This window comes from Chenopodium quinoa, unplaced genomic scaffold (assembly GCF_001683475.1).
Source record: "Chenopodium quinoa cultivar QQ74 unplaced genomic scaffold, ASM168347v1, whole genome shotgun sequence".
NCBI classification, from domain to species: Eukaryota; Viridiplantae; Streptophyta; class Magnoliopsida; order Caryophyllales; family Amaranthaceae; genus Chenopodium; species Chenopodium quinoa.
The window spans coordinates 579,423-598,857 of record NW_018743920.1 but is presented as its reverse complement, the minus strand read 5'-3'; the positions used below and the strand labels follow the sequence as shown (position 1 = coordinate 598,857).

The window sequence follows — 19,435 nt, the reverse complement described above, 5'->3', positions numbered from 1 at the left end:
CGCATTATTTTATTTTATTCTTTTGTGAAAGTTGAAATTTTCTAAAAGCACATTAAAGAGGTAAAATTAGAATAACCCAATAATAGATTATTGCAACGGCCCTATACCTAGTAGTCTCCAATCTCCATTTGTATTTCTCTCTTACTTTTTTAATTTTTTTATTCCTAATCATTTCACTTATATAATATTTAATAGTAAGAGGAAGGTATAGGTCAAGTGGTTAGAGCTTCCCTTCTAATTTCAGAAGATTCTAGATTAATTCTCACCCCGTCCTTATAGTATTTAATACTCCATTTCGCTCTTCCGCAATTACAAAAAACGAAGGAGGTAATCAACAATTAGAGATGAAAAGAATATATTGTACGTCCATAGGTCCCATCGAAAATCAAAACCTATCAACTTGGGAATAACAAACATGTGTCACATCTAAAACGTGGTCCACTTCCAACATCCTACTCACTCACTCAGTACTCACCACAAGAAAGAAAAATCACACTAGCTTAAGCTCAAGTGTTTCACTTAGTCAACCAAATTAACTAGTTTTCCAAACAGTACACCAACTTTGATCAGTCTTTCTCTCCAAAACACCATTGTTGTTTGGAATAGTAGTATGGGGGATAAAAGAACGGCGACACTAACACCGACGGCGGTGAAGCGAGTAGGAAGATGGGTTCGAAGCCGGTCGGTAAGGGAGCAAGTGACCATGGGCGTGGTTGCAGCAATTATGTTGCTGGTTTTGTTGAAAGTTTTTGTCAAACGCCAAAACAACTTGTTTGTTGTAACTCAAATTGCTCATTCAGCTGGTCTCTTAGTTTTGATTTACAAGTTATCTATCACCAAAACTTGTTCAGGTACTTCCTTTTTCCTTTTTTAATTTCACCAAGTTTTAGCTAATTTTTTTATATTTGATTAATTGTTCCTCGTGTTTGATATCTTTATTGAGTAACTCCCTCAATAAGTGTATATGCTCCTGTTAGATTTTGTTTGATTCGTGTTAATGGCTATTTTTAATATATATATATATATAAATTTTTCTATAAAAATGTTTTGTAGATATCTATCCACTCCAATTGATTTAACTTTTTATTGTTATAACAAGCTAGGTATACTATGCTCTTTTTGGTTCAACTAATTTGAACTTGCTTTCATTAAACACAATTTATATATATATGAGGGCTTTCGGATTAAACAAATAAAAATTATATGGTACTTTATTCTAATTAAGAGTTGTGATACTAGAATTTTTACTTGAGAGATGGTTATATTGACTTTTAAGACTTATTTAAGTCTTGTGAGTCATTGTTTAGGCTTATCATCTTTATCTAGCTGTTGAAAACTAGAAAGTTTACACCTTTATTTATAATGTTAATTATTGTTTATAAGTGCTCATGCTCAACTCTAACAAATGAGGAAGGATGGGAATTGGAAGGAAGAGAAATGGAGGGATTAACAATAAAAAGTTTTGGAAGGAAAACTCACCATTCTCCTCTCCCCTCCTCTTCTCCTCCCTCCCCTTCTTTTCCTTCCTCTTTCTTTATCAAAACACACTGTAAAAGTAAGTTATAAACAGTAAAATTGGTAAAAATTAGGTGATAAGAATATACTTGCAATTAATTTGGTTTTATAAACATAGTGATTTTTTATGTTTTAACCATCAAAGTCAAATGTGACCTATCATTTAAGGACTACGCCACCTATTAGCATAGACAAAGTCTTGACCAAACCTTTAATAGAAATTATCAGGATTTTACTAAAACTATTTGCAATCTGCATAAACCCCTGAAGTAAGCAATGAATTACATGGACAATAAAAGAATGGAACCTCAAAATTAACTAGCAAAGACACATAAATGTGGCAATCAAATGATCTTTGTTCATCTACACCTAGAATTTTTCTAACAAAAATTGTGGCTCTCTAACTTGTACAATTAGTGTATTAATCATACAGCTTTATATAAACACAATCTTCTAATAATATAATCTATATTTATGAATCATATCCTTAATGATCATCTTACAGGTCTGTCATTGAAGACTCAGGAGCTAACCGCTATATTCTTAATCATGAGAATCATAGCTTATTTTGGCTTCTTACGCGATTTTCATGTTTTACTTGACTCACTAACCCTTGGATGTACACTATGGGTGATCTACATGATACGGTTTAAGTTTAAGAGCACCTACTTGCAACAGCTTGATAACATGCCTTTGTATTATGTGGTAAGCCAATTTTCGATCTCTTGCTTAGGCCACTATATATATACGAAGTATATCTTTTGTAAACCTTGTTTTCTTTCTCTACTCAGATTCAGATTTACAGTAAGTCTTTCAAAACATGTTGTATTGTTGGAAACGAACTGTTGTTGTATAAAGACAATGTAGTACTATTTTACTATCAAAATGCACTAATATTTAGCGAATAGTCACTTTTAGAGAACTCTATTTATCTTGAGATCACTGAAATATTTGATAAATCTGTTAAAGTTTTCTACAAGTATATTGCAAACGGTATAGAACATATATATATAGCATGAATGATAGTGACAGATTATGTTTACTGCTCGCAGTTGGTGCCTTGTGCCATTGTTGCAATAATCGGCCACCCTGGATGGCAAGTTCACATTATCTCAAGATTCATGTTTGTATATCTTATGACAATTGAAGCTGTTTCGGTGCTCCCTCAGCTTCGTTTAATACAAAATGCTAAGGTTAGTAATACTTGTCCTAGATTTGATACTTTGCAAATATGTTTCATAACCTCTCTGTTTCTTGAACAAGGCCTTTTCATATATTGAATATTGTATGAAAATCTTAAAATTTCTTTTTCGTTTCAGTAGGAATGTGAGTTGGGACTTGGAATGTTAATAATAGTGAGTTGAGTTAGATCATAATTGAGCTGTCCATTAACAAAGCATGTTTTAGTATGTAGGTAAACAAATTGGTCTCAAGTTGAATGGTATTTAACTCAAAAGGTCTAAATTATGGTGAACTACTTGCAGTTCCAGATATTGGTTTCAAGTTGTGTCAATATTCGATCTTGACACGTAGCTACGAATGTTAACATGAGTTTGATTGAATTTTCAATATTATTAAGAGTAGTTGGATTAGATTTACAATTTGAACATATGAGATTAAGTTTTTTGAGCATTATTAGCAAGCATTCTCTAATTTCCTTGTTAACATCTTCAAAATTGTTGTGTTGCAGATGGTTGAACCATTTACAGCTCATTACGTCTTTGCTTTGGGTGTTGCAAGATTTCTCTCATGCGCAAATTGGATATTCATGGTCAGCATACACCATACATTTCATTCATTGCCTTTTCATGAGATTACTATGGCATTTATTTTGTTCATGCACCCGACTATTCATACCAAAATAAGGAATTAAGGAGGGCAAACATTGAAATCTATGATTGGTGGAATGCATAAATAATGTGATGCTCTTGAATATTGAATCCTGATTGTTGTTTCCCCTGGCGCGTATGTTACTTGCCTATTTAATTCAAACACTATCATGGATCCTGTCAAATCTACCATAGAATCTTTTGTGAATTAGCACACAGGCTCCCCTGCCCCAAGCCCCGGCTCTGTAATGGGCAGGTATCTTGTTAGTGCATTAAGCTAATGTTGATGATGTATATATGCTAACTTCTGATCATTTGGAATGTTTCGCATATTTCTCACTGCGATGAAATGCACACACAAGTCATTGACCTAAGACAGAAATTTATCAGTATCTGCTCTTCTGATCTGCTGAATCACTGTATAAGGTTTTTTTTTTTTTTTTTTTTTGAGGAAAATCACAGTATTACAGTGGTATTTTATTGATGGAAGATTTCTAGTTTGCAGGATTAGTATGCTCTATAATATGTCTTATTGAAACTTGTCTACGGTTTTTTGACTGACTATATATGATGCAACTACATACAGCTTATTGACAGCAAGGGGGAAATCCTGACACATATAGGAGATGGACATCTTTATATACTAGTGGCTCTTCTCTCAGAGGTTGTTCAAACTTTCATCTTGGCAGACTTTTGTTACTACTACGTCAAGAGGTATATAAACTCCTCAACAATGCTTTATATCTGTCCATTCGTTGTTGCAATACTTCAACTGCATCATTTGTCACGCTGTTAGTTCAAATTATACTTGTCATTTCTGATCAATGGGTTTGCACTGATTTTGACCCTTATTCATGGAATTTACAGTGTAATGGAGGGACAGCGCATGATGAGGTTACCTTCGCTAGTGTAAGCTAAGGACATGCTGAGAGCTGCAGCAATAAATTAATGGAGAGATCGACACAAGTTTGTAAAACTCTTGCTTTCTGTGTGCCCCTTCCCCCAACCGCTTTCTGTGTGCCCCTTCCCCCAACCAACAAAATAAAGAGGTAAAGAAAGCATAAGATTGTGTTTCCCATATTCTCTGTATGTATGTGCCGCCAAGATATATCTGTATGCTCTCAGTCTCAGCTCTGTCTGGTAGACTTATAGATTTCGAACTACTTCAGAGTTGTCATCAACCAATTTCTGTTAACTACACCGGCAAGATTATGTACTCTTCTATAGACAATGTCTAATTTATACAGTATATAACCTCGGCTCCAATGAACAATGATGATCTTTAGTATTGCAAAAAAAATAAAAAATAAAAATAAAAAAAAAAAATAATAATAAAAAATAAAGTAACAAAAATCTACTAAAAGAAAAAAGTCACCATCTTCACTCTAATTTAGGATTTTTGGTTATAGTTGCCATTAGATGTCCTAAAGTGGGTGAAATTTCTTTCCTTTGGTTGCCTCTTTGCCTTTCTGTTGGTGGAACCTAATTTCAATATGTTGTGGTTGTGTATATTTTTTGCTTGGGTGGGTTTTAGGTGTATGTGTCTAGGTGTTTTTGGTTACTACTTAATTTACGCATTTAGATTTGTTTGTATGATGTATTTTTAGTTTTCTTTATTGTTTGTTACGATTCTCCTTGCCTAAGAAATCAGTCATAAACCTTTTCAATTACGTGATTTGATATAGCTACCCACCTTTAGTAGCTAGATGGGTTTGACTCTCCTTACCATAGGAGTATGTAACTAATTAATTATGTAAGAAAAGGAACGAACTACTCTTTTCATGAGATTATTTAGATAATAAGATGAGGGATAGTTTCAACTCTTATTAAATTAATAATTGAGGCCATAAAAGGATGACAATTACTTATCAAAATTCTATTGTTTATTACATGATAGACACATATATGAGTAATATGACATAATAGAGTTATATGGCCATCTATGTTACTCGGACTCTTTATTTCACCTCACGTACCCGTGTCAGGCCCTCGACACTCTCGGACATACCTTCACTTCTAATTCAAAATCATGGAATTTTTTCACAAAATAGCTGTGTCGGATATGGGTATCCGAGTCTAAGTAACATAGATGGCCATTGACAATGCATTTTTTGTTTATTTATGAGCATTATGATTTTTTTTTTCACTTGAAAGTCTTGAACTATCAAAAACAAAAATATTGGTGTTACTTGAAAAAAGTCAAGACTTAACATATTGTATTTTCATAGACCAGTTAATACATTGACGTGTATCATGCTCAAAGTTTTGATTTTCTTACCTAAAATATTTTCCAATAGCTGCTCAAGTACTCCCTGTGTACTCCAAACAAGTTCCTAACTATATCTATTAAGCATAACGATTTGGGAAAGAATTGGTGGGATCTATGTAACTATGTTGGGTAAATGCATGTGAAAATGTAAAATACAATTCGTATTTTTATATCGTTCTTCGTTGAGATGAGAAAAAATGGTGGGTTTTGTTGAGTAAACGTGAACGGAAAATGCATAATAAGGGAAAGAAAGTATATACGTATGATATTATCAGATAGGCCCAATTAACCTTAAATTTTAAATAAAAAGTTTATTTAGGACAATTTAACATTGAGGTTACATACTCAAGTGATACACTTGTCTAAGCCCTGGTATGTAATCTAACATTTCTAACCAGAACCAACTTTGTCTAATTACCCTATTTGAAATTTAATCCTGATCCGAAAATAATAATCTAAAGTACGATAAACAAATGAATATACTCCAAATTGATTACATCGCACACTATTAAACAATTGTATCAAAATGCTTGTCAACAGAGAAAAAATAAAAAGCAATTGTATCAAAATAAAAAATTACTCTAGTCTCTTTCTAAAACTTGGTCCACGTCCAACTCACCCGGTCAGCCTAACCACACTATGTGTAATCAACTTCTCTTCATTACTCTATTAATCTAATCTACAACCTTTCTTCTTTTGCCTTTTATCTTGTAATAGTCAACTAACTTAACTAATTTTCGACCTCCTTTCATATTTTCCGTTTACAACTGATATTATGGGGGACAAGAGGGCAACTCCGACGCCGGTGAAGCGGCTAGGGAGATGGATTCGGAGTCTATCCGTGAGAGAGAAAGTAACCATGGGCGTGGTTGCAGCAATTATGTTGTTAATTTTGTTGAAAGTTTTTGTCAAAAAACGCACTCATTTCTATGTTGCTACACAACTTGCTCATTCTGCTGGGATCTTAGTCTTAATTTATAAGCTCACAATCAACAAAACTTGTTCCGGTACTTCCTCTTCATTCCTTTTCGATTTTCATCATTATATACATACTTCCTCTGTTTTCTTAAACTCGCAATAAAATTAGTATATATATATATATATATATATATATATATATATATATATATATATATATATATATATATATATATATATATATATATATATATATATATACATATATATGGTCCTATTCTTGAACATCCTTTATATATGTGGCCTAATGCATGACTCGTTGATCAATTATACTTCGTTCCAAAGTTACTTACCACGTGTCTTCAACTTTATGATTCTTGCTTTTGTGACATGATTTTTTCTTATAGCCGTAAAAGTCAAAATATTGCAATTTAATAAAACGAATTTATGGAATGAAGTACGCATTAATGAATCCTTGCTGGTTTTTAACAGGTCTATCATTGAAGACTCAAGAGCTTACAGTGATATTCTTAATCATAAGAATTATAAGCCATTTTACACTAGTACGCAATATAAATATTGTACTTGATACTTTAACTCTTGGATCTACTATGTGGGTGATCTATATGATGCGTAATAAATTAAAGTACACCTACATGCAAGGCCTTGACAACTTGAGTTTGTATTATGTGGTAAGTAAATACAACAAGTATTTAATTTGTTCTTAATTCACATGCGCAATTTTTTCGATTATTAAAATTTATAATCCTTCTGTCTCAAAAAGATTCCACCAAAAATAACAAGATTTAACAATTAAATGAGGCGAAAAGAGGAGCTACAGAGTATGTACTTCTCTAATTAAATTATATTAGTTGAATAAAGTTGACTTTTGCACTAATCAAAAAAAAATATGTTATCGTGTTATTATAAAAATTACTCGTACTCATTTAGTCATTTTTGTATTATCATATTGCATTTATTTTGTAAGACTTTTAAAAAGAAGTAAAAGGTATTCGTATGAATAATCAATTATGTTACCCAACATCAAAGTCAAAATGTTACGGAGTATATGGAGTAGAAGATACAAATTAAATGAAGTTATTTTAAGCGCGAAAGAATAGAAAAGGCTTTAGAGGGGGAAATTAAAATGGTCGGTCTAGAATGGAAACGTTCTTTATCTATTTGGTTACAATTGATAACATGCCATATGTTTGGTGATGGCACGCAGTTGGTGCCTTGTGCTGTTGTTGCGGTGATAGGCCATCCTGGATGGCAAATCAACTTTTTCAGGGAGCAATTTCAATTTGTGAGGAGACTCTTCTATGTTTATGGCTTGACAGTTGAAGCCGTTTCTGTGCTCCCTCAGCTTCATTTGATACAAAATGCCAAGGTTTGTACAATTACATGTTATGCTAATTTTGATATGCATGACTTCATGATAGCTAACTCATACAGGTATAGGATCAGAAAGAAATTGTACGTTTAGCTAGCAAAAAAAACACGAGAAGTTACATTTTCCAAGAACGAAGCTCTACTTATAAACCAAAAATGTAACTACGAGCATGAAAAATTAAAATTCTAGAAATAATTTTTTTACTAGGGTAGGTCCCGTGCCATGCACAGTAATTGTCAATATTTATCATTAGTTAAACACTATTATTTAATCATAAAAATTTATATCTAATTGCAAAATAGGATAAAAGTTCTGTAATTACAAAAAAAAAAAAAAAAAAAAAAAAAATTACACTAAAGAAAACAAAGGGAGAAGTACATGCATGCACGACATAATAAAAATAACATGGATTATATAACAAAGTTATAGATAGGAAAATATTATTACATAATATTGTGCAAAAGAATAATATCTTTGATGAATATGTATAAATGGAATATTTGTATCAAATAGGTAGAGAAATAATATTGTACAATAAATATTAAATACTTTTCCAAGATGCTTTGGCCAAAAAATAAAAATAAAAAATAAATAAATAAATAAATAAATAAAACCTTTTGGAGGGAAAATTTTTAACCAGGAAATGATATGTTAGTATATAGTTATTATTGATTTGTTTAATGGTCACATAAACAAGCTCAATTCGAACTGGTCATTATTATTTTTTATTTCCTAGTTTCCTTATTGGCTTATATATCACTAATAATGTATATGATCAATTAGACATTTTCCCCTTATGTCTTTAAAATTTTGTGTTGCAGATGGTTGAACCATTTACTGGCCATTATGTCTTTGCTTTGGGTGTGGCAAGATTCTTCTCTTTCGCTAATTGGATGATTATGGTCAGAATGCTATCCATCATCTTAATTATATTATAACTATTTGTATGTTGTATATTGAAATTTGTTTATGATTCCTTCATTTTCCTTACTTATATTAAGAATTAAAATGTATATGTTGCGATTACCTGCAGCTTATTGACACCAAGGGATCGCTCCTAACACAAATAGGGGGGGGGGGGGGGGGACGTCTTTATTTACTAGTGGCTCCTCTTGCTGAGCTAGTTCAAACTTTCATCTTGGCAGACTTTTGTTATTACTACGTCAAGAGGTATGTATACACATATCGAAAATCGTTCATTCTTTTTACTTTGAACAAAATATAAATATCTAAAACTTATTAATGATCACTTTACACTTTACAGTGTGATGGAGGGACGACGCTTGATGAGGCTACCTTCACTTGTATCAGTTGTGTGATATTTGGATATGATGATTGATGAGAGATGTATAAATCATCAATATCATCCTTTTATGTAAAGTACACCTTACATAAGCTACATAAATTGTGCTTTCCTACTCTGAATTGGACACCGTGCTAGAATTTATTATATACACCTGAGTGTACCGTATACTCAAGGTTAGTGTTTGCTCTTTATTTGATGATTAAATAAAAAACAATCATCAAAATGAGAATAAAATACTCATGAGTGTACGGTACATCCGGATATATATAACAAGCTCTCACACCGTGCTAAGGTTGTTCGCCGCATGCACGCCTGCACATTATGATTTCTATGCTAAAAGCAAAAATGTATTTTCATAAGCTTCCCTTAATCATGGTCTCAATATTGTTTTATATACTCGTATATTTCTCATGAAGTACAGAGTGAGCACGTTAGGTACGTAAAAACCAGTTTATGTATATTGAGATGTGAAATTTTGAAAAGCTAAAATGTAGTACTCCGTACAAGATATAGATATCTAACATTTTGGAATACAATATTAGAAATTGTGACAAAAATTTTCCCCGAATTTTATTAAACATAACTTTTCTATTTTTAATTAAATAACACAATTTAAATTTTGACACTATTTATAAATTTTGTTTTGAGTACTCCGAAACATTTATAATTTATATATATATTAAAAAAAATTATAAAAAAAAAAAGTCATGTTAGATCTTGTTAAATTTGTTTCAATATGTATAATAATAAAAAAAATCAATTTTTAGTATTTATACAGTATTATTAAAGATATTTTCAATCAAATTTTTACATTGACAAACACGATAAAAGAATGTATCACTCCATTTCTAATTTAGCTTTAGAACAGAGGAAGTAATAAACAATATTCGACATATAAGCAACTTGCAAGTGCAACAAGGTGAATTAATTAAAGTGGTAATGTTAATCAAGAATTTAAGATGGGTGGGCTCATTCATCAACTTGGCATAGTATCAAACTATCAACTTAAAAATTTAAGATGGGTGGGCTCATTCATTAACTTGGCATAGTATCAACTTGTCCATTGACTCAATTGGTCATGTCACTATTACGGAGTACTCCGTAGAGTACTTTGGAATGAATAAACCACATATCTTCTTTTTTTTTTTACAATGGGGAAAAATATCTACACTGGTTTGTTATGTGCACCTTTTGGCACCCATTGCACTAAATAAACAGAGGAAACCACTTTACCACCTTGATATCAATTCATAAAATCGTAAATAAATTATCAAAAACTAGCTTTTTGACCCATGCAATGCACGAGTTGTTCATAGAAAATTGCATTGAGAAATGAGTGAAGAAATACCAACTAATAATATATTACAGGTGTAATGCCTAATATAAAAAAAAAATTAAAGAAATTAAATTTTTGGGACTTTGATGCAAAATGAGGCTTATAAAAAAGGTAAAGGGGCTAAATTAAAGAGAGAAAAGGAAAAGTCGAATTGAAGAGGGAAGACGAAGTTGAAGTGCGCGTGAGAGATGAAATATAAGTTTAATGAAAGAGTTAAGAACGATAATATGATAAAAAAAATTAAAAATATAAGAAGACATGTGGCACATTGGTTGGAAAAGAAGACATGGAAGTGCAATAGAATTGGGACATATATCTTTTCAGATTGAGTTTTTAAATAATAAGTATAGATATTAGATATAGATATAAATGTGCAATCAACATAACGTACGTATTTTTTTCAAAAAAAAAAATATCATATTACATAAATATTTAATAGTTACAGGCCCATATTTAATAAAAAGTTTATAATTTATTAACAATATGAAATTTAAAAAATTCAAATCAACCATATGAAATTCAATGAAAGTTATGTTGCAATTAAAAAAACGGATGGCAATTTCCATAATGTTAGAAGAGAATAAAATTCCATAAATACGCCACATTTTAATAAAATTCCCGGCATACCGTCCACGTCATCTTTTGTAAACTTGATTTTCTAAAAAAAAAAAAAAGCTTGAAACCGCTAATTGAATTAGTGGTTCATTAAACTAAACCGTTAGCGGTTTATTTTTTAATCCATTTACTCGAGCAAGCCAATCAATATTACAATACATAGAACTGCTAATTCAATTAGCGGTTTTACATGATATGAAACCGCTAATTCAATTAGTGAAAATAAAAAATTAATAATTACACTTATTGACATAGACAATACATTGAGAATTTTTAAAATATAGCGTATTTATAAAATTTTATTCTCTTTTCACATTATTCATGGAAATCACCCACTATAAGTCTATAATACTGTGTAACACTTAAAAAATGAGATTACTTAATCCACGGAGCAAGTAGTATGTTGACCTTTCACAGCTCATCAGTCTTCAGAAGCTGGGACCCTCATACCGTAGCACGCTCATCTGTAAACCCGTACAGTTCATTGAACGTTAAAATACGTACACAACACGTGTCAAACATGCATCACCCCTTCACAGCTTTATCATTCCCCTACCAAAATCCCCAATTTACCCCTCCAAAACGCACATCCTACGTGTACCCGCCAAAAAGTTAGAATTTCATTAATTATTCATCCAAACGCATCTCGCCACGTGTCGCCTGTTCCGTCGATGGGTCATACATCATCGTCAAACTCCCTTGCACTCTTCTCTGCTACTTTGAGCTGTCATTCGTCATCCACGTGTCACATGTCAGGTGGATTTCGATTGTTACTATGGGACCCACTGAAATGGACACGTGTCGACGAGGAGTCTTATGCAGCGGATGCAGCGGGAAAATTTTATTCACGTGCTTTTGTGGAGTATGTTGATTGATGTATGTTGACTAGTGTACTACTTCATTTTCAAGATCCCTACAAGATAAGTATACTGCAATTTCTTTCGTGATTCAACAAAACGAACGACATTCTCCTAAGAGAGTAGGTTATTCATCATCAATTAAGCTAAGATTACCGTATAATGGAGTATTTCTTCATAGTTTTCATAATTCTAAAGAACTGCATCACGTCTTTAATGTGAATTGAAACTGCATTAATTCAAAACTAAAATGTGATTAGGTCATGATCTTACGTTACACGATTAAGTTGTCATTCATCATCTATACGACTATACATCAACTAAGTATTACGTATAATAATGGAGTAATTTTTGAGGTTTTATAATTCAAAAGACTTATATAACTATTTTTTAATATAATATACGTGAGAATATATTAATTCAAAACTAAAATGTGATTAGGTCATAGCTCTCAAATCAAAAGATTAACTTGTTGTTCATCATCAACATCAACTAAAGATTAATCAAGTATATTTTGAGGTTTTATGAGTTAAAAGATATATATCACGGTGTTAATGTGAAACTGTACTTGTTAATTCAAAGTGAATATGTGATTAGGTCATGTAGCTTAGGGTGATTAGGGACTCGTAACTGTCATAAGAAGTAAATATTTTTGCACCATGCAATCAAGTTATAGAATGCTTAAGACTCAACTCGACTCCGATTATAGATGGTTTTTGGTCTTGAATGAACAATAATCTAACTTTCATAATCAACTACAACAATAACATTATACATGAAGTATTTAAATATCAATATATACAATAACATGATTAAAAAATAATGTATGGCTTTGTTTGGTTTGTATTTTTGTTAGAAACTTTTGGATATTGATTTTTGATGTGGTCATAATCTTTTCATTAGCTTTGTTTGAATACATTTGATTTTCATTTGATTCAAGTAGCTTTGTTTGAATGAATTTGACTTTCATTTGATTCAATTAGTTTTGTTGAATGCATTTGACTTCCATTTGATTCAAAAAACTTTGTTTGAATGTGTTTGACTTTCATTATTTGTTTATATTGAATTTTCAGGTGGTTAGAAACCATAGAGTCATTAATATTGACCGTTCATTATTTGTTTATATTGAATTTTTCAAGTCAGGATGATTCTATGATTGTCGTTTGAAAATTTGTGGTAGTCATAGAATTTTTAGGTCAGGCAGTGACAAAATTGATAATACTACAACTTAAATAAATAAGTCAAGTAAATCAACAAATAGCTATAAGCAACAACTAATTTCCAAGCAAGGTTATATATAACTATAATTTCCAAGTGGGGAGATCACTTGCTAGGTTGCTAGCTAGCTAATTTCCATTGTATAACATTATAACAAATAATCGGACATATGATATACTACCTCCGTTTTTTTTTATCTACAACTTTGGAATATTTTATGTCTCACAAATATTCCTCAAAGTTACAGATAAAAAAAAACGGAGGTAGTATTAACTATTAAATTTATTGGGTATATTTTATCGGTATGCAAAACTTTAAATGATGATATCTAATGTATGATATGGACTATTTCTTTTTTCTAGTATTACGACGGATATATCGACTTGTTAGTTGTTAACCATTTCGATGCGTATTGAAATTATTATTTCTTACCTACTTTGGCACATGTATATTTCCATATCATACAATGTGTAGTGGGTTCCATTCTTTCTCTCAATCTGTTTTTATTTATTTCGACATGAAAAGAATTTTTTTTATTATAATTAAACTATATGATATTTATATCTAAATTAACAAGGACAAATTTAAACTGTAAACGATATTTTTCTAAAAATTTAAATAAGTTATTAAGAATATCTCTATGTATTCATCACAGTACAATATTTAAGTTATCGAGAAAGAACTCTAATTATTTGATGCAATCGTATCATTCATTTGCACGAGGAACCTTATAGTAAATACTATCCATCTCAAATTTATTTTCATACAATATGATTTTCACTCGATATGCATTGACGAAGAAATAAACTCACCGCACTCGCAAAATTTTGATTTTTGAAATTAAAAACTAAGGCAATAATAAAATAAATGAAATCAACAAAAATTTATAATTTTAGCTATTTATAACCTAAGAAATCGGGGAATCTGCTTTAGGTAAGAAAGAGTTAGATAAGAGTTAGCTATTTATAACCTAAGAAATCGGGGAATCGCAATTTTTTATAATTTTCATATATTGCGCTTATCATTGTATTATTTTAAGTGCTAATATTATATTTTATTATCAATATGTAAAAATTATAAAACATTAACATTGTGAAAGTATAATTGAGGTGATGATACATAATTATAAAAACGACAAAAATAAATTTTTAGATTATTTCATGCACCTAGAAGTCTAGGGGTGACAATTCGGGTTAGCAGGTCGGGTTCGGGTCAATTTCAGATTGTGTTTACAAACTATCAAAAATAGTGTAAAACTTAATATTATTACGAAATATGAACTTTGAGTCAAATCGGGTCGAATTTGGGTTGTTCGGGTTCAGTTTGAGTCGGATTTGAATTTCTCTCGGTAACTTCGGATCGGATTATCAGGTCAGGTCAGGATTGCCAGCCTAGAACTACCAAGAAACGGAATTCAACTCGATGTCACGTGAGGACAATGTTGGACCTCTTATGCTGCACTTGATTTCAACGCATGCATGACATGCACCTCTCTACTCACTCAATCTGAAATATCATTCTCTATACTCTCCGTATATATGCACCGTATGTAAAACCCTCATCCAATAATATATCATAACTAAAACGAATTTACTCCCTCTAATCATATTTCCAAAGAGGTGATTAAAACTTCAAATTCAATAATCCTCCATCAAAAAACAACAACAATTATAAATATAGAAGAAGTAGAAAGACAATTAACCACCGTTGAAGTTTAGAAGCTATAACAACAACAAGAATACTTGCCACATTCTCTCTCTCCAAACCCGCCTCCCAAATACTTCTTACGTGTTAGCAGCCATCTCTCCCTTCCTCTCTCGTCCCACCACGTGTCATCCTCACCCTAAAATAAAAATAAAATAAAAAAGTCACTTTATTTTTAAACCCCTTCTTCTTCTACCCCATTAAAAACAACCCAAAAACAAAAACGCTTTCCTCCTTCCTTCCCTCCATTGTTATATATTCTCCCATGCTTTTTAGAGAGAGAAACTCTTCATTTTTTTTAGAGAGAGAAACCTTCCTTAACCTTCATCAATGGCGGACGAAAACCCACCAACCGACGAACCTCCCACCACCACCACAAAAACAACACCACCAACCGCCATTGATGAAGATGACTTAGAGCTTAGCCTCTCTCTCCGCCCTCTCAATGACTCCTCTTCTTCTCTACCTTCATCTCACCTTCCTAAGAATGTTCTGGAACCTTCCTTTGTTTCCGCTCCCAACGGTCAGATCCTCTCGAAGCGTGACGCGCAAGCTCTCCGCCGCCATGAAGCGAAGTTGAAGCGTGACTTGAAACGTAAATCTTCCGCTAAAAACGACGTCGTTGTTGGTAATCATCAACAGGAGGATTTTCTGGATGAACGTCGTCGGAAACTTCTGAATTTAGGGTTTCCGGGAGCGACGCCGCCATGGTTAGGGTGGAATGCTGGTGTTGTTAACGGCGGTGTTTGGCCGTGTCAAGGGCAAAATGGTAATTTCGGTTCTCAGAATGACGGCGCCGGCGCCGGCGGTTCTATGTCTAGCGGTAGCTCCTCTGGAATTTCTGATAATTACCAGTGTATTTCTGCCACAGGTAATTTCTTCTTGATTAATTTATTTTGAATTAATTGATTAATTAATTTGTTAATAGTACTAGAATAAAAAAGCCACATGAGGTTAGTAATCAAATGTTATTTTATCAAATAAACAATCATCCAATTGGTGGAGAAAGATAATATTTTTAATAATCATAGGATTAAGAAAGGTAATCCCGATATTATAGTTAATTAATATATATATTAAAGAATGTGTAATTGGGTTTGTTTTAAAATAAATTAGAAGGGTATGAATGACATTGTTGTTACATTATGCTTTAGGTTGATATGATATGACACTGAGTCACTGATTGCAATTTGCAAGTTGTATTAATTTCTTAATTTGGGGTGCAAAGTCATTAATCAAGTTGTAATTCTTAAATTGTGCCAAAGAACACCTAGTTGTACACATTGCTTTAAATTATAATTGTGGACGGTGACGGTGTTGGTGTTCCTAATCAATGACTATTAGGTAATGAATAATGATATTAATCATCCGATTTTGATGGATTAATAAAAGAAACTTAGGAGTATTATGAGTAATGTTTTAGTTCGAGGGTATTCATACAGAATCACAAAGGGCAATTTTATAGATTAGTCTTTGGTTTTAGATTGATTTTGTAGATGATAACATAAGATTGGATTTGTGTGATTATGATTAATGCGCAGATTATAAATATTAATGTATGCAATTAAGGGGAATGCATTGCTGAATTGGGGTTAGATTCCCATGAGTTAATAAAAGAAACATTGGAATACTACGAGTGATGATACAGATTAGTCTTTGATCTTAATTGTTTTCCTCTATAGAGTTGGCTCTGTAGATTGATTTGGAAGATGATAACTTAAGATTTGATTTGTGATAATGATCGATTCTTAGATTATAAATAATAACGTATGCAATATAAGGGGAATGTATTGCAAATTCGGGGTTGAATTTTACTCTCTTGCCGTGACATCATGAGTGACGGCTTCGAGTAATCTAGTATTACCTGATTGTTTATGTCAGTATTCAAGTTGTTCGACCATGGAGATAAGCTTAAATATTGTACATGATTACATATTTTTTGGAAGATTTAATATTGTTAATCAGTATTGGGTTGGTTTGTGATAACCTGCACAGTGCAATCATGTTGACAAGAATGTTGATTTTCTGTTTAACCTGGATTATATTGTAACCAACTCATTTGGAGCCTGTTAAATCACATCTATCTGGTGAAGGTACAAATAAAACTATCAGAAACATGATATCGTGTTAATGTGTAGAGTTTGCAGTGTTTATATTCTTTAGACTTGAATATAAGAAGGTCGATTGTTAACTTTAATCCTCGACGGTTTCAAATTGGAAGAATTGACACAATCAGAGTCAGAGAGGAGGATACAATGACTACATAGTTGATAACTATAGTAGTTTCAACCCATAGAAACATTTTCTAATAAATCCTTATGCTAAATACGGAGTATCCCTGTAAACACAGAATTTTTTTTTGTGTTCTAATCATCTCCATATTGTGGTTCTTCGCCCCATGAAATCAGTCTTTTAGCTCTCTAGTTTTTGGCAAAAATGCTTGTGATGTTTATCCAATGCTTGTGATGAACTCTGTTTCCATATGTGGGATCTATTTGAGCTGACCTTTTGTTGTTAATTGTCCTATGTCAGGTGGAAATAGCAGTGACGCTGGCAGTCATTCAAGCCATCCTCACTCGCCATTGGCCCCCACAAATGCTCCGGCAACTCGTACTACTGCGCAACTACAACCTTGTTCATCACAACTAGAACTTCAAATTAACTGTTCTAATCAAAACCTCTCAAAACCCCCATTGTGCAGCTCATACTCTAACAAGATTGAACTCGTCACGGGCTCAAGACAACTCTCTAAGTCACCAGAAAAACTGAATATGACTTGCCAACAAAATGAAGCGCGACCTAACATTGATGATACATTGTCAGATGGTCATAACAAAACTCTTCAAACCACAATCCCCAAAGAAGCCAAAGGTGAAATTGGGAAGCCTCCAAAACCCGTTGGGCTAATAGACCAGCAGAAACTATTGTTTTCTCAAATGCCTTGTGTTTCAACCACTGGAAATGGACCCAATGGAAAGACATTAACCGGGTTTTTGTATAAATATTCAAAAACTGAAGTGAGCATTATATGTGTTTGCCATGGAGCATCATTCTCCCCAGCTGGTTTCGTGGAGCATGCTGGAGGTGTAGATGTAGAATACCCTCTCAAGCATATTAGAGTGGTTCCTTTTGCCCTTGAGCTAACCTAATGAGCTGTTGAGTATTGCTAAATTGGAGGAAGATTGAGATCGGAAGACTCCTGTTAGTTTTTTTAAGTAGTGCAGGCAACCTTTCTTTATGTAGCATTACAGGGTATAGATAGGAAATTCTTTGTTCTGAAGGTTGAACTTTTTTATATCTAACTGAATTAGTTCATTGGATGTTAATTATAATATTATACTTTTGTGTAATGTTTATCATGAATTCAATTCAGCTTGCCTAATTAGCCAGTTTAAAGCTTAAGGTTCTTAAATCATCTTTGCACACTTTGTTAAAATGGATTTAATACTACAAAAAACATATCGAAAGTGACATGTTGCAATTGTGTATTAGGGAACCTATAGGAGAATTCGAGAACCTATAGGTGATCAAGGTGAATGCGAGCACAAATTCAATTTTATAAAGGTCACATGATGAACATGGATCTATTCTTTGTATTACATGGAGTATGAGCTTGAGTAAGACTTGACTCACATAATAAGCGTCTTACCGTATATTCTAAGGGTACTTGGAGTTGGAGGTGGGGTTTCTCTTAGCTCACTCCCTACTTACAAGTATATAGCCTGAAATATCGGACCAATAAACCCGTAGGAGTTTGAAGTTTGGCCAATATCAGTCTCATTAAAAATACATGCATGCACATTTTTGCGACCGCCCATAGATTTATTTGTACAAACTACAAAGTTAATTTCCCTATAAAGCTTTGCGGTGTACAAGTTCAAGCAATGCACGCAAAATAAAGAAGGGAAAAAGGCATCAGCTTCAGGAACACTGAAACATCTAAAAAGCATATAAACTGCTATATTTAGAAGAACATTATGATGTCTTTTTAATTGCCACATGGTGTTTTTATTTGGTAGTTCCGTCCATATTAATAAATAAAATTTGGTAAATATGGAGTATATCTATCTAAATTTTTTTTTTTTTTTTTCTTCCTTAGGTTATGTGAGACATTTATTTTTAGGCCCAGGAAAGGAGGAAGTAGTAATTGTCTTTGATGAAAATCAAAGATCTTTTTATTATTTATACCCACCCGAATATCATTTTTAGTTTCTTTTGTAGGTCATGTTATAGGCGGCCGATGAAGAACATGTATGGTATTTGCCTATTTGGCATTAATGTGGGGAGGAAAGAATTGATTGTTCTCAAGTCTTAACTAACTTGGTTGGATTTTGATTTCGTGAACAAGTTTATTTCTGCTTCTTTCTATATATACTAGGTGGAAGTCTGTGCGATGCACGGTTTTTTCATCTAAGATTTTTAATTATTTGATTTATTGTATTTAATAATTTCAGACAAAATTACAAAAGTTTAAT

The 19,435-nt window shown here is 32.4% G+C and overlaps 3 protein-coding genes across 3 annotated transcripts; all 3 read left to right on the top strand.

Annotated features, from left to right (window-relative positions):
* The first annotated feature begins 354 nt into the window (after positions 1–354).
* Positions 355–4,570, top strand: LOC110687776 (putative ER lumen protein-retaining receptor C28H8.4). The gene is made up of 6 exons (XM_021864410.1): positions 355–851; positions 2,021–2,220; positions 2,568–2,708; positions 3,206–3,286; positions 3,931–4,058; positions 4,212–4,570. The coding sequence occupies exons 1-6, from the start codon at positions 611–613 to the stop codon at positions 4,255–4,257; spliced, it is 837 nt and encodes a 278-aa protein (XP_021720102.1). The 5' UTR covers positions 355–610; the 3' UTR covers positions 4,258–4,570.
* Positions 4,571–4,715: 145 nt separating this feature from the next.
* On the top strand, positions 4,716–9,547 carry LOC110687775 (ER lumen protein-retaining receptor-like). The gene is made up of 6 exons (XM_021864409.1): positions 4,716–6,620; positions 7,024–7,223; positions 7,760–7,921; positions 8,746–8,826; positions 8,958–9,094; positions 9,189–9,547. Exons 1-6 carry the CDS (start codon positions 6,389–6,391, stop codon positions 9,241–9,243), a joined length of 867 nt encoding a protein of 288 aa, XP_021720101.1. The 5' UTR covers positions 4,716–6,388; the 3' UTR covers positions 9,244–9,547.
* Positions 9,548–14,667: 5,120 nt separating this feature from the next.
* LOC110687774 (ninja-family protein AFP2-like) lies at positions 14,668–18,356 on the top strand. The gene is made up of 2 exons (XM_021864408.1): positions 14,668–15,831; positions 17,493–18,356. The coding sequence occupies exons 1-2, from the start codon at positions 15,291–15,293 to the stop codon at positions 18,107–18,109; spliced, it is 1,158 nt and encodes a 385-aa protein (XP_021720100.1). The 5' UTR covers positions 14,668–15,290; the 3' UTR covers positions 18,110–18,356.
* Positions 18,357–19,435: the final 1,079 nt, after the last annotated feature.